This window comes from Amphibalanus amphitrite, unplaced genomic scaffold (assembly GCF_019059575.1).
Source record: "Amphibalanus amphitrite isolate SeventyFive unplaced genomic scaffold, NRLGWU_Aamphi_draft 000124F_arrow, whole genome shotgun sequence".
NCBI classification, from domain to species: domain Eukaryota; kingdom Metazoa; phylum Arthropoda; class Thecostraca; order Balanomorpha; family Balanidae; genus Amphibalanus; species Amphibalanus amphitrite.
Genome location: NW_024881619.1, coordinates 464,562 through 480,487, shown reverse-complemented (window position 1 = coordinate 480,487; position 15,926 = coordinate 464,562). Strand labels below are relative to the sequence as shown.

The 15,926-nt window shown below is 46.2% G+C and overlaps 1 protein-coding gene across 3 annotated transcripts; it reads left to right on the top strand.

Annotated features, from left to right (window-relative positions):
• Nucleotides 1-1,463: 1,463 nt before the first annotated feature.
• On the top strand, nucleotides 1,464-15,704 carry LOC122381667. Of its 3 annotated transcripts, none has more exons than XM_043366105.1 (5): nucleotides 1,464-1,576; nucleotides 5,857-6,013; nucleotides 6,285-6,461; nucleotides 6,944-7,051; nucleotides 9,783-15,704. In XM_043366105.1, exons 2-5 carry the CDS (start codon nucleotides 5,897-5,899, stop codon nucleotides 9,900-9,902), a joined length of 522 nt encoding a protein of 173 aa, XP_043222040.1. In that variant the 5' UTR covers nucleotides 1,464-1,576; nucleotides 5,857-5,896; the 3' UTR covers nucleotides 9,903-15,704. The 3 variants fall into 3 exon arrangements, with proteins under 3 accessions (XP_043222040.1, XP_043222038.1, XP_043222039.1); XM_043366103.1 differs by lacking the exon at nucleotides 1,464-1,576 and adding an exon at nucleotides 1,745-1,847; XM_043366104.1 differs by lacking the exon at nucleotides 1,464-1,576 and adding an exon at nucleotides 1,755-1,831.
• The last annotated feature ends 222 nt before the right edge of the window (nucleotides 15,705-15,926 follow it).

Here is a 15,926-nt window from a genome sequence, read left to right as displayed (position 1 = left end):
CAATTTCTCAACACTCGTCAACTTTATGCTGAGCTGACAATGTGCGTCGTAGCCGCTTCGGCTACCACTTCTTCGCACGTCTGACACTTCCTCATGGGTAACGCCGATGTTTGCTGGGCTTCCTCTCTCGCGTGGGGACACCGTTTTCGGAATATGGACGCCGATAGCCCTCCGCCAAACTAAGCCCTCCGCCTCCGCCCCCGCCCCCCCCCCCCCTCCCCTACCCAGTATCATGTGTTCGAAATATTGGTAAAGCCTAGGCTGTGCAATTGTGCATGCACAGATCGTCCCGGGCCGGTCGAATTCTGTAACGAAACTGATTGTGGAAATGGTCACGCTGGCCATTCGCGGAGTTATTGGCAGAATGGACCGATCGGGGTTCAGCTTCAGCCATACGGTGACAGCAATCGTGAAATTGAACTCGGTCATTAGTCATGTTATGTAAAACAACTCGTGTTATTTTATCCTCCGGACGTGCCGAGGTCATGAGCTCACTTACCCCTGCTCAGCTGAGTTTGACGGTCACCCTCGCAACCCCCACCCCAACTGGTTGGAAGCACCAGCTGCAGCCTGCAAATGGAGTTGCAAACCCCGTCGGAGTAAACGCTAGCGCGGCTGGGTGAGTTACACCACGTGGCAACGGCAGCCTCAGCGGCAGAAGCGCACCAACTGGCGCCTGCTATATATGGCCTTGCTGGTGGTCTCCTTGCCCCCGTCACTTATCGTTCTGCATATGCCTACACTGTAACAACAGTCCCTGGCTGCTAAAGTGGTATTGTGGACCGAAACGGCCTAGTTTGTTTCTGTGACCTGTGAATTTGAGGTCAGATGTGTGGCCTTAGCGTTATACAGCATTTTAAAACGTGCAAATGCTTTCTGGCTCTGCTTTGAATAAGTGTGCTTAAACCAAGCTTAAACCACGAGCTTCTTCCTCGGACTCATGGCTTTCTACAATTCTGTATATTTGAGATGCCTTTCAAACAGCTTAGGGTGCAGCTGATGATTGTCTGTTTCTTGAAAGGTGGAAAGTCAGGTGATTTCACTTGAGGTCATTTTTTTTAAACAAGGCAAGAAGTTTAATGAAGCACCTTATTTATTGTCGAGTTGGCCAAGTGTTTACCCGGAATCCAGAAATCTATTGTTTTCATCCAAGCGATCCAAACAGGCAGTATGTAAACGGCAAGCAAGGCTACGTCGCTACGTGCATTGCATGATGCATCGTACCCGCATGACTCGTAGGCTGGAAGGTAATTATGCATAACGCATCATATTTCTATTAGTAGAGCTAAAATAGGCCCTTTTGTCTGTCCACCATTTTTGGAGTGTCATTTTTTTAGTTCACGAGCCAGGCCGCCGCATACATAACAACTACCTAGATAAATGTTCTTAATTTCTATGAATATTTGTGAAGTAGGTACGAGGGAATCTATACTGACACATCAATTTGGTGGCCATGGATAAATACTGCCTTGAGACATTCATTGCGCAGAAGTTTTTCTTTCCAAGGCTCTTTTTGCATATGAATTGATTACCACTAGACAGTTGTGGAGTTCAATTCGGGATTGGCACACGATAGGTAGGCATTTTACTTGTGTTTATTGGTTAAATCTGGTATTTTTGCTACTGTCATTACTATGGGAGTCGAGTTCCAATAGTTGCTTTCCATACTCCATAGAGCTGAAGCTCTGGGCTGGGGTTTCCGGTTTCAGTTCAAGTTTGGGAGGTGAAGGGTGGTGAAGGGGAATCACCGTGTTTGCCCCAAGGCTATAGAACTCCAGACCCTTGTTTCACCGCCTGACGCTGCGTGCGCTGCAGCGCGCTTGGAGCTAAGGCATACCCCTGACATTGTGTGTGATCCGTTAGCTTATGATGAATCGTGTTTGGAACAGAGGTCCTAAGGAACCAAGTACAGAGAGAACAGAGGTTTGAGTGCGGATGCTGCTAGCGGGCTGATGGTGCTGGCGCGGTATATGTCAAGTTTAGGTCCTAACTACAATTGTGACGCTGTTGGTACGAATATGAAACAACAAAAATTTTAGGTTTTAGGTTAGGTTAGGTTGTAGGTTTGTAGGTTTTAGGTTGTAGGTACCGTAAAATGGGGTGTTAAGGGACAGTTTTGAGGTGTTTTGTTATATAACTCAAGAAGGGTTGGAGATAGAAGCATCAAATTGTCAGCATTTTATGTGGAATTTGGTGTTTTACATGCCTGCCACATTAAAGTTTTTAAGATGTATACCTGCATATTATTTTTTATTATTTTTCATCAATGTCCCTTAGCACCCCAATGTGGAGTGTTAAGGGACACCTATATTATTCCAAGAAATGGTCATCAAATGCCCACAATTGGGGTGTGGAAGGGCACACAATTTATTTATTGAAATGTTTTGCATATTCTGTCACAAAACAAGTCAGGTTCATTCACCACTAATGACCTTTTTAGCCAATTACGTGTAATGCTGTTTACGCTTGTGGAAAATGTGCTAATTATAAGGCAAACAGAACCAAGAAGTAATCTTCTGTCATCAATAAAAACCCATGTTGAAGCTAGTCACTTGTCATTATGTTGCCCTCTTTGTTTTGGCCTTTTTATGATGACATCACATTTACATACATCAGTCTCCATTGACCCATCATTGTAAAAGAGAGTGTTGAGATGTTTTGTTACATAACTTAAGATGTGTTAGAGATAAAAGCATGAACTTGCCAGCATTTAATGTGGAATTTGGTGTTTTCCATGCCTACTGAAAGAAAACTTGATTAAATTATATTTAGATTTTCTTTTTTATTTTTTCTTCCCTGTCCCTTAGCACCCCACATCCACCTCAAAATATGCATGTATCCAGAAAAGAGGAAGAGGATGATGAATGAATGGGTGGATTTGCACAAGTTTTTCAGGAAACATGTGCAATACATGTGACAATACACCTATGCATTCATTTTCCCTGTACACCCACTAGTTTATGAGGTACACATAGAGTTTTGGAGATGTTTCAATTTTGTGAAAATGTAGCATGATTTTCAAATCCATTTTTGAACCAAATCACTTGCATGAAAAACCATAGCATTTTGTCCTATAGTCAAGAGCAAAACAGTGTCAACTACCACACTGAAGTTTTTATTGAACCTTCTCAAATTAGGAAGTTAATATGACTCAAAGTTTTTCCCATGCAACTGTCCCTTAACACCCCACTGTCCCTTAACACCCCATTTTACGGTAGGTAGGTTTGTAGGTTAGGTTAGGTTAGGGTAGGTTTGTAGGTTGTAGGTTGGTAGGTTATAGGTAAGTAGGTAAGGTTAGGTCAGGTTTGATTATGTTTTTTCTTTTATTTGCGAGACATATGAGTATCATTTTTGGATTCAGGATGTCAAATAATGTAAAAATATGAAAAATTATCAACGAAATCTTCTTAGGACTTAAACTTGACATTTACCGCTGGCGCTGGGGTGCTAGTGTTTTACGATGACGTCATAGCGTAGTGTTAGAGTGGAGTTTGTTGATATTGCCATGGAAATCCAATGCACCAATGCGCGCAGCGCTCTGCTGTAAAACACCGCCCGCTTGCCCCAAGAATCAGAGGCTGAAGGTGGCTGAAGGCATGAGCTTTGTTTGTTTGTTTGTTTTGTTGGGTTAGGCTCTTTCGGTCCAATTCAAATTAGACCATTTCAGAGCCGGGAGGATGTTAGGATATAGGGGGAGACATTGGTCTGGGCAGGCACCCTAGTGAGTCACCGGGGCTGAGCCCGTCCTGAAATACGGGCCGACCAGCCCCAAGGTACTCACTGCACCCGGCTACGGGGTGCGCTCCCTCGGGAGCAGCGATACCGCTCCAAGGGAGCAGCCCGCATGAGATAAAGTTGCCTGTCCAGCCCGGAGGGCTTTGCGGCGTGGAGAAGGATTTCAGTATCCTGAGGATAGAAGCACGGAATGGTGTGCATGAGCTCTATTCGGTCGCTGTTTTTATATCAGCGTGCTGTCGGTTTTCCACATATAAGGAAGTTATTGCCTTCGCTTCTTGGCCTCTCATTGGTCTAACGAATAGTCCACTTAAATTCGACCAATGAGGAGCCAAGAAGTAGCAGCATGCTCGCAGCCTGCTGATAGATAAACGGGGGGGGGGGGGCGAACAGAGCTCAGGTTGGTTGGTCCACTCCAAACTTGTAACTACAGTACAAGTACTTTTGTAACAGTTCCTTCATTTCAAAATTAGAATGTGTAGTTCACAATTCACTTAGTAGTCAGTTCACTTACTTACTTACTTACTTACGAAGTACGGAATTTGGATGGATAGGCCAAAGGCCTTTAGAAACCTTTCTAGTCGAGCTCCTCGTGCGTCTGACTATTCGTCTGCGTGAGGGGTGTCCATAGGTGGGCATCGTTCCCCAAAATTGTAACTTCGTTACTCGTTCCTCCGTTCCTTCAAAACCTGACTTCCGTTACTCGTTCCTCCGTTCCTCTGCATATAATGTAACGGAAGTTCTTTAGTCCGTTACTCCGTTACAACAAAATAAAAAACTTTAAAATGTTGTGTATTTCACACATTTTTTAGACCATTCTGACACAAACTAAACCTACCGAGAAAACGGAATGCCAACCAAATCTACCAAGACAGCGGACACTGATTGGACACTAAACCTTGGAAAGTCTGGTGGCACTGATGCGATTGCGCATCACTTCTCCCCGGCCAGATGCCGGTTGCTCTTCACGAACACTAGACGTTCCAGGTTGGCATCTGAGAGCATAGGCGGCGGAACGGGGGGGGGGGGGCACCGGAGCACCGTGCCCCCTTTGATTTTGGCATTTTAACATTAGCCCTATGTGCGTTGCATGGAAAGAATGGGACTAAAAGTCGGGAGTGCCCCCCCCCCCTCCCTTAAGATGTTCCGCTGCCACTTTCTGAGAGGGTAGCCCTTTTTGCACGTAGAACATCTTTTCCCATTGAGAAAATGCGCTGTACTGAGGCGCTTGAAGGGACGCCCGAGTTGAACTTTGCGAGCACATATTGCAACGCCAGCTCATTTCGGAAGGCCAGTACACTGAGGCCATCTTCCTTCTTCAAGTCAGGGCTGATCAATAATCCACTATTCCGCTGCTGCATCAATGTCTGTGGGTTAGCTAAAAGATCAGCCCGCTCGGACAACGAAAAGTAACGGAGGAACGAAGGAACGGATTAAACTGTAAAGTGTAACGGAGGAACGAACAACCAATGTAACGGAAGTTACTTGGTCCGTTACCTTTTTTAAAATGTAACGAGTCCGTTCCTCCGTTCCTAAAAATTGTAACGGCGTTCCGGAACGGAGGAATGGAGGAACGGATCGTGCCCACCTATGGGGGTGTCGTGTGCGAGGTGTGCCCAGTGGGCGTCAGCCGGTTTTTGAACTGGTTCAGAGTGTCAGAGCCGGCGACCGCTGGCGGTAGGCTGTTCCAGTCGTTGATAACGCGGATGGAAAACGCGTTGCGCCGGATCCTGGAGACTGCTCGCGGCTTGACTAGTCTCACTGGTGTCCTCTTGTGGCAGGCGTTCTGTTGGATGCCATCTCAAAGAAGCTGTGAGGGTTTATGTCAAGTCCACCGCGTAGCAGCTGATAAACCGTGATCATATCACCGCGCCTCCGTCTGTAGTACAGCGTTGGCAGCTGCAGTGCTTTCAGTCGCTCTCGGTACGGGAGGTGTCGTACACCTACAAGTACAGCCACCACCTAAAACCTACAACCTAACCTACGGCGCCTCTCCTTGGTTGCAAAAAAAAAAAAAAAACAAGTGTGATGCCTGCTTTACTACTGCCTGAAGTTTTAATTAAGTGGACAACGTTTTTATAGATTTAGCCAAGATTTAGCTCAATTGTCTCTCTATGGCAGATATCTACCGGACCATTACCAGTCCACCAAGTGACTCACCATGGCAGACAACATGCCTAGCACCTACACCACTACGACTACAACAACCACGCGCACCATCTTCTTCGACAAGACCATGCTGCGCAGGAAAGAAGTGATCCTAAAGATGGCTGAGATGGTAAGGGTAAACTATATGAGATTGTAAAATATAGCATGTCCTGCCTCTTGACTATCCATGAACTCTAAGACGAACCCATATCATTAGTAGGTAATGTCCTTCCATAAATTTGCTGATGTTTGCTCGTTTTGTCTATGGCACAGGACCGGAAGATATTAGGTATGCTCCTCATTTCTCCGGTGGCCTCTGAGCCCAGCTTATTTGTCCCGGCGCCCTCAAACCCTGGCATTGTTGCCAGACCACTGAATACCGGCCTCTCTCCGCCCGCTAGCTGTTCTGCATACTCGGCATGATCTGCGTGGCATCCACATACAATCCGTACTCGAGTCCGGCCAGCTTCTACTACTTCTGCGCTACGACCGGCCTCGTTGTGGGTCTCATCTTGTTCATCATCTATGTGACTCATCTGCGTGACAAGGCGGCCCCCACCCTGCGGCTCAACTTCGTGGTGAGTGCCATCACGGCCACTAGAGTCAGACACACACTGCCACTGGGGCTCTGCGGCTCGGCTCAGTGAGGCTGGTCGCTCCGCGGCATAGCAGTGTTAGTCAGAACTCACAATTGCTTTCTGTTCGGAGGTATGTGTATCACAAGGCTGCTCCCGTGTGACAATCCCAAGCATCGTATCGTATCGTTGCGTGTCATGATGGCTACGTTGCATTTATTGAATGTCGCCAGAATGACCGACGCGTAATAAGACTTAAGTTCATTGATCGGTGTCATTGCCCGCATTTAATTTTAGCGAGCCGTGTACAGTGGACTGGTTTCATAAGGCCGTAAGCTGCTCTGAGCCCTCTGTACACACTGGTGGACACTGTGGACACTGTGAGTGTGGGCTGGACACGATAAATACCTGGGTGGGTAGTGGACGCTGTTGGCTGCTGTCCTAGGACGTCTTGTGCCTGACACCTTGGCGGCTCTCCTCGGCAGGAGATGGTCTACAGCGGTATCCTCTGCATCTTTTTCATAGCCGGCTCGATTGCTGCCATCACACGCGCACAAAAATACTATGGCGAGACTGGCCTGATGGTGGCAGGGGTAAGTAACAGCGCGACCGGCATAACCCGCTGAGGGCCCTGGATTTTCATGCCCTGCTGAGGGGGATGGGGAGGGGAGGGCTGTAACTCGGCTCCTGGGTCACGTAGCGACATTCGTTAAAGTGACCATCCCACCTTAACATTAGTTTTGAGTTGAGGTAGTCAAATTGGTGGCCGTGGCCTGAAAATACCGGTTTGGGCACTCACAACATCGAAAATGCTTTAATTCGGAGATATGGAATTTCAAACTTGTAGTTTTCGGATTATAAGGGGCTAATGCATTGGAATGCCCCCTTAGAATTTGTGACGTCAGCGTAGATCTAACGTGTCTAAATCTTTTACTAAAACGTTTGGTAACACGCAGTGGTATATGCCGCTTTGCGCGCAACGAATGCCGCACTTAACAAAAGTAAAAGTCTAATATTTTGAAAACCGGTGAATATTTTTCGATGAAATTTGGTAGATATTCGTTTTCGCTCTTTCTGAACCGAGCGACATCACTTTCATGGCAATTCATTAACTTTTTTGAAGGTGGGAGGGTCCCTTTAACCCTATTCCTGGCGGGCTCCGCCGGGACAAGAAACTGGCGGGGGGGGGGCCGATTCGGCCCCCCCCCCTGAGATCTCGAGAACAAAGCAAGATAGCGACAAGCGGTAAACGGCATCGGATACGCATGGACAAGGTCTACAATTTTTACTGAGGTTATTTTCAGGTCAGGTCAAAGATGACGTCACAGGGGTCGAAAAAGTCAAAATGGCGGCGCTAGATATGGAGAGAGTTTTTCTCGAATAACTTTCGAATTAGTCAAGATAGGAACAAACTAAGGGCATCATCGTGATCCTCTCGTCAATCCGCATCGAATGATATATATGTTGACCTCGAAAGGTCAAGGTCAAAGGTTGACCTCAGGTCACGTGACCTCGAGGTCATCATGTATATCATTCGATGCGTCTTGACGAGCTGAACACAATGAGACCATCCACGCGTCTGTATCTTGTTCCTGTACGGAGTTATTGGCCAAAAACCTTTGGTGACCTTTGATGACGTCACATGACCTCACAGCTGCCCAACAGCAAAACAGACCTCAAGGTAGTGAAGGTTGATCGTATATGAAGTCATGTATGGTATATGGGGCCATTCCGACCCGTTTTAGTGATAAAAACAGGGAGTTGATTTTTCCCCCATTGACTTATAATGGGGAGGTCGCGAAACTGACCTGACCTTAGGTCACCGATATCAAAATTCCGAGATATACAAATTGCACATACTGGTACCCTAACTAAAGCCTGAAGAGAAGAAATTGATCGGTCAAAAACTCTAGCTCTGGCGTGATTGCAAACTTTTCTGAGGTAGGGTCACCAAACCGCCTCTGGTGACCTGACCTGAGGTCAGATCAACTCAAAATTTTCAGACATGTTGCGTAGAAGCCTTTTAGGAAAAGTCAGAAAATTTGAGCTTCCTAGCTCAACGCGTTTGGGAGAAATAACCAAAAAACCTCAGGGGGGGGGCTCCTGAGGCCCCCCCCCCGCCAGGAATAGGGTTAAGCGGCAGTCGAAAGAACGTGCAAAATAAGGACGAAAATATTTCAGCTATGTTTAGGTCAGGTTTAATATCAGGTCACCAGAGGTCATCAAAGGTAAAATGTTGCCTATTTCAACAGTTTTCTTAACAGCGGCACGTAACTCGGGAACCCGTTGAGCTAAGAAAAGCGCATTCGATAGCCCTTTTAACCATATTTCTGGAGTTTGTCCTCTGGTTTGACCTCAGGTTAACGGTTTAGCCTCCAGAGGGTAAAAGTTAAAAAAAATAGCCGTTGTGACGAAACATGTTTTTCTTCAATAACTTTTGACTCAAAGGAGTCACGACATAACTTTTGCCAGCATCGTGTTTCTCTCGTCGAGACGCGTGAAATGAACTATATTTTGTCCTTGAAAGGTCAGCTTGAAGATTTGACCTCAGATCGAGGTCATGACCTGACCGGAAAAGTCATGCTGCATGTTAGTCTATTCGTATCGTCGAGCCGAACACATCTAGGGCATTTTCATCGCTCTAGCATGCGTCTTTTAAGAGTTATTACCGAAAAACTGTTAGATACTTACCTTTCGTGACCTGATATGACCTTAGGGACATACGGAGGGGTTGTAAACTTTGACAATATAAATGAAAATGACAACATGAAATGACAAATGGCATTAGATGATCCCTACAGGGTCACGGGTGCCATTTTCCGGTTCAATGTGTTATGTTTACTTGTAACTCGTGTTTGAAAGCGTTTAGAGTGGCGTTCGTCGAATAGAGCGCCTTTCAATTTTCTCCAATTCACTTAGGAGGTCGCAAAATTGACCTAACCTTAGGTCACCGATATCATAATTCCGAGCGTTTCCGAGACGTACATTTTGTACATATTGCTGCAGTCTCATCAAATACTAAAAGTTTCAAAGCGATCGGTCACGGTGTAGGCATTGCAGACAATGAAACTTTTTAGGTGAGGTCACATGACTAGTTTCTGGTGACCTGACCTTGAATGACCTTTGTCTAATTTTTTCACAGTATGTGCGGAAGTGATGCATGATAAAATCTGTCAAAAAGTCGTGACTCATCATGTTTTTTAATTGTGTACCAACACATCAATTTGAACACTTCGAATCCTTTTAAAACACAAATACTGGTATTTATCTTCCCATTTTTTTCTTTGTGCCACTCGGTTGAGGCTCCTGCCACTTCCCTTGCAGGTGTTTGGATTGATCCTGGCGGCGCTGTACGCCATCGAGACATTCATCATGTACCGGGCCTGGAGGTCGGGCGCCACTATGAGCGCCGCACAGACCACCACCGTCCGGCAGGTGGCCTAGGCGCCGACCGTGGCGCCATCCAACGGACAAACAGCAACACTCAGCTCGACCCGACGCCGCCAGGGGATGTCCAATATTTCTACAGTATCGCCGCGAGTTTTGAACTGTTATGGACTCACTTCAGATTGCTATAAATTGAACCCGGCATAATTTGACTATCGGCGAGACCCCGTTGGTAGTCCAACTCCCTCAGCGTCGAGTCCCCGTCCTGATATCCTGACGTCTGACCTCCCCGCCTCGCTGGGTCGCCATCCGTCACCTCTGCGGCGCTTCCTATCTCTCCCCCGACGCACCACCGCTCTGTGAATCTCTGGGTGCGGAGTGGGAAACGCCCGCCGGCTCACCCCGCCCAGGGAGCCCGTCACGAGTTATTGGCTGGGCGGGTAGCTTCCAATGAGAAGGTGGCACTTGTTTTGGCTTGTGGCCACACACTGACCGTGTGGGTATTATTTCCAGCGTCTGGTCACCGGCCAACCGGCATTGGGCGACAGAGACGTGCAAGCTAACACCCCGACACTCGGTACCAGTGGGGCTATCCAAACGGGGCGCCGAAGGTGGCGACAAGCAGTACCTATGGGCTATTATAACAGGTCGGGTGTTGTTATGTTGTGGTTAGATGTCAGTGTGGCTCCTTGAACACTAGTCCTTTTTCCTGTTTTCCTATTTATCGACCTGCTGTACAACTAATATTTGTTTGCCGCTAAAAATCCACTCGAGGATTAGGAGTCGAAAGTTGTTCATGGTTCCGTCCAAATTTTGATTTGTGCAGGATTTCTGATCTTTCTTTGTAGGGTTCCAGTGTTTTGTATGTGTCTGGGACTGTCTCTTGTAACCCCTACTATTATCACTCCCGTGGTATTTGTTGCAAGCCTATTGCCGTGTCCAGCGCTCCACCTAGCACCGTGACTTGTGCTGTGCCTAACTGCTTAGCGCTGTGCCTAGTGTCGTGCCTAGTCTACTGCGTTTGCTCTCACTGGCACTGTCTTCTTGGTGTCTTTTTACGAGTGACTGTCAAACACGACGACTGCCATCTTGGTATTGTCTTGCGGATTGGCTTCCTTGAGTGTAAGTAGTCAGCACTAACTACTCTTTTTGGACCTTCGCTTGTTTGATGAACTATTTTGCATTAACATTTATTTGTTTTAGGTTTATTTTTCGGCGTGATGTGTGTGTGCGTGTTGCTTACATTTATCCATGCTTTGGCGATAGGCATAATTGCGGTGGGAATGATGGCCTTGGTTAATTTGTAACCGTTCGGCGGATTTGCCGCTGTGTTCCGGTTGCTAATCTTCTTTATTTAGATACGCTTCTTTCTAATAGCAATCTCATTTGGCATTAAGTATCGGTGGGATACCGTAGTAGTTGTGTTTCTTTTTACCAATTTTTATGTAACGCCGAGTGTTCAAATCCTTGCTAAAACGTTTCTAATCCTGCAATGTTGTTTGGATTACCGTTTTTCATGGTGTGTCGCATAATCGAATGGTAAAGGCCAAACGGACTTCGTCTATTAACCGACTGTATACCATAATTCATATTACGATGATACGGACTTGGTTAGTGTGCCTGTTGGACTTGAAGCAGCTTAGCTGTTGTGAAAGGGTATCGTGATTCGTGTGGCCCATAGCTGTCGCGTGCTTCCATCTACCATGTCAGCTCTGTCGTTCGCAGGGAACCAAAGGAGGCCAGTAACCGCCGATCACTTGCTTTAATCTAACACATGCATATTGCATAGCATAGCAATGTTTCGCGCTATTGGTCGTGGTATGATATGCGCCTCGAATGTGCTGGACATGTGCCTTTATTCACTTCGATTGTATCCAGCTTTGGTCTGCGTACTTCCAGGAATCTGCAACGTACCTATTTAGCCAGAATTGCTACTGTAGCAGGGTAATGATCGTGCCGGCCGTATTTGGCAAGATTTGACGATATTTGCAGTGAATCTCGTATTTTTCTACCGCGCACATATTTTCTAAACATTGTTGATAGTCTGAACTCTGTTCTATTACTGATTTTTTTTCCAAGAGAACCTGAAGTGTTTACAGTATACTATAATATTATCATGAAAGGTGAACGCATAATTCTAGCCTAGATTTTGGATGCATTTATAATGTCAACTGCTGCCTTATCACACTGCCTTGCACTGTCCAACACCAGCTTCCAGTAAATGCGACCCACTTAATCTGCTGAGACCGCTATGCACGAACTTTTCATGTACCGTGACAACACGAGGGGCTTGTCGCGTTTTCGCGCCATCTGTGGTCAAACGGTAAACATAGGTCTATGAGCAGTAAGGGTTGTGGGCCTGTAGCCATTAGAAGCTAATGAATTGATGATCACGGCTTGCTTGTTGGTGAATATCTAAACGCTGTTATATGGCTTTCTGATGAGTGGGTTGTGGGATAATTAGAGTATACCGCTTGAGCTTGATGTCGTTTAAATGTCAGCGTGTAGCTAATGTGTGAGCACTGTATGTCCTCATCGGGCTTGTAAGGCACTATACCCCCGACACGAGTCTGCGTGAGGCTTTTGTTCGCTTTAGCCGTGCCGGTGATCTGATACTAACATACCCACCCGTCCCCAATGTGTACCTGGAGCCAGGGGCGTCGCCGACGGGGGGGTCGGGGGGGTCGTGACCCCCCACTCTTGAAAACTGGGGGTGTCGACCCCCCCACTTTTTGCGATGCTGAGTATGCTTTTTTAGCTTTTATGTCAGTGAAGCAGGCGTCAGCAACACCAACAAATACATCAGATTCAGAATCGCTTCAAGAGCTCCCTAAAGCCAATTAGCCAATTACCTAAAGTTCAATTAGCTATGGGCGGGGAACACCAGCACAACAATATTTTTAAGTAGCCACCATTCTTGTACCTTTTTATCCCTCAAAAGATTGGACGCGCCAAAACTGCCCCGAGCGTTCGTCTGATCGTTAAAAAAAAAATGGTCGCAGTCGATTCGTCGGATCAGTACCTAACTACAAAACTACAAACTAGCCTCAGCCCCATGGCTACCGTCACAACTAGCTGTACAGTGCACATGTAGGGGAAAGGGAGTCAGATGAAACCGTCTCGGGCTTTCGCAAAGAAGTCGCGCAAAAAGGAGCCGATTGCAACGAAACTTCCGGTGCGCTCGAGTTAATCACCTACTAAAAAATAAATCGATATCCCTGATTCAAATAAAGATGACCTTGGTTCACTTTTTCATAACATGCTTTTAATTTAGGTATAGGAAAGTTTTTGGAGCTGATTTTGAACTTAGCGCCCATCTGAACATTTAACCCGCGAGTTGCTGGGGGGGGCGTTAAACGCCCCCACTTTTTCGCCGGGCCATAGCATAAAAACGGCGCGCCGCAGGCGCGCCAAATTTTGGGTACCTATAGGGAATTGATTGAAGTTTATTGTGACAAAGTTTCAAAAAAATCGGTTGGAAAATTTTTGAGATATCGAGGTTTTAGTGACGTCATGATTTCTGAGTTTTCGACCAAAAACGGCATATGTTCAAAAAATCATATAAAATCACAGAATAGACATACAGACATGCCGTAAACGCCATTAGACTGCCAATACCATGAACAATCAAATGGCTATCTTCGATTATTGATTATCGTTCCGCATTTTCCAAAATCTTGAACTGAATCTTGGCAATTTCTCGTGACTACTTCACGACCATGATACATGTATTTCTTAAATTGAACTTTTTTAGTCAAACACGTACACATATGATAAAATGTATTCCACCATCGTGTTCTACGCCCCAAATTACCCATAAAACATGTGTCACAGGCTGCGAATATCAGTTTTGATTTTCGGGGATAAGTGCCTGCCCGGTTGACCTGACCTTGACCCTGACCTATGCTTGACTGACCCCTACATGGAGCTGACACTCTTGTAGGCCTTATATGATGGATTGTGCACCGTTTTGACATAGTTTATGACGAGAGGCGCCCATTGCGAAGTCCTGAAGTCCATGCTACTGAAAGCCCGATTTCAGGTGTTTGACCTGACCTTGACCCGACCTGTGACCTCAAAATTCAACTTTAAAGTACTCATCTGAAGCGTCTCGTCGCGTTCTTTCGTTTGCCGCCTCGTGCGTTTCGCTGCGCCTATTGGTTCTCGAGTTATCGGCTGGGGGCGTTTAACGCCCCCCCCCCCCCAGCAAACGGTGGGTGGCGAAATACCCCAGCTACTGCCGGGTTAAGAAGTAGTTGTGCTGCTTATACATATGTATAACATGTTAGGAAGCAATCGGTGGTGGTCATCCACTATTAGGTACTGGTCGATCTGACCTGACCTGATCTACCCCAAATGCATGGAGTCATCGTCTTCGTTCAAAACTAAGATAACATTCGTAATCAGAACCTCGAAAAACCATCACAACTGACATTCGCAAAGTTCTAGCAGGTCCCGAGTTTCCCTACTTAATGGCGATGACCTGAGTCCTGAGATGACCCGAAACCTTGTAAATGGGTATCATCGGCTTTCTCTCGTCACGGGCAGCATGCTCTTTTTTCCGCAAACCTCTAGATCGATCAGGGGTCGAAAGCATACCTCAGCGGTACTTTAGTATAAGTTATACGTTAGCGACTGGGAACCCACCAATAGAAGGGCTACAGTGAAGCAGAAAACATATTCGATAGCTCTTTCAACGCTCTTTCGCTAGCTTCGCGTCAGATTTCATCTCAGGTCTATGTTTTGCCCATAGAAGGCAAACAGCTAGCTGGACAGATTCTGCCGAAACATTTGCTTTGCAATAACTTTAGATTCCGTGAATTTGTTTGGTATTTACATATGTTGTCTTGCCACCACCGTGTTTATTTCTTTGAGACGCGTCACATGAGTTAAAATTTGACCATTCAGAATTAACGTTAAAACGACCTCAGGTCAACGTTATGTCATGATCGAAAAAGGACCTCCTGCTGCATATGAATGGATCCGTGTTGTTGAGCTGAACAGTGAACACCTTCCAGGTGCTGTCATCGCTCTACCGCGTCTTCGTCAAAAGTTTAGAAAAAAAAATGCTGGTGGCCATCGATGGACATTTCCACTAATGACCTTTCGAGACATCACTCGCCATTATAAGTTGCACCCTGTCCCTGGCAATGATGAGCTGATTTGTCATGGCTCCAAAGATATTTTGCGTTTCTGACGAACTTTTTCAAAGCAGGAGGCATTCGTGCTTTTTCTAATTTCTCATTATTTTCTAATGATGAGGTCACGTATTTGACCTGCCTCCAGATCATAGATGCAAATCCTCAGAATAATGAATTGCTGATACGTATAACCCCATACATTAGGTATACAGTGTACCAAATTTCGAAGTTATGGGAGAAAAGCTACAAGAATGGCGAGAGAAGAAAGTTTGATAGAGGTATACCGTATAACTGAACTTGACATGGCGACCTGACCTTAAGTGACCAGTGATAATTTTTACGCAAGTGATGTAGGTAGGTATACCTACCTAATAGGTTATACCAAAATTCGCGGCGCTTCGCGCCGATTTGTTACACACGCGCACACACACATACGCACGCACAAAACTGGGAAGTGTGGCAAAAAAAAAACACCCCTACCCATCGGGTGAAGACTAGAAACCCGACCCCCCCACTCAAAAATCCGTGGCGACGCCCCTGCCTGGAGCCGTGTGTAGTCGGCCTTTCACACTGCTGCATCCCCGCCGATGTCGGCCGGTCGTCTGACTTGCCCTCGCGCGGTGAGCAGCACGCTTGTGCCCTCGGACTGGGGGTCGTGGCCGATTCGGTGCAGCTTGTAGTTGTGTTATCCCTGAGGCAAATACATTAAAACAGGCTTTGTAGTTGTATTTGACGTGATGTGGGATGCACTGCTATTGGCTTGTTAAGGGAAATATTGCGCCTAAAACTGGAGTACTATTGGCTTGGATAATGAATATTATGCCGGGTTGAGAAATGAAAGCTTTTATGCCTAGCTACAGGTAATATTAAGCTACTGCAGCTCAGCTATTATCTTAGATTTGAGCACTGGTTGACAACAGAGTAGTTATTTTGAAATTGG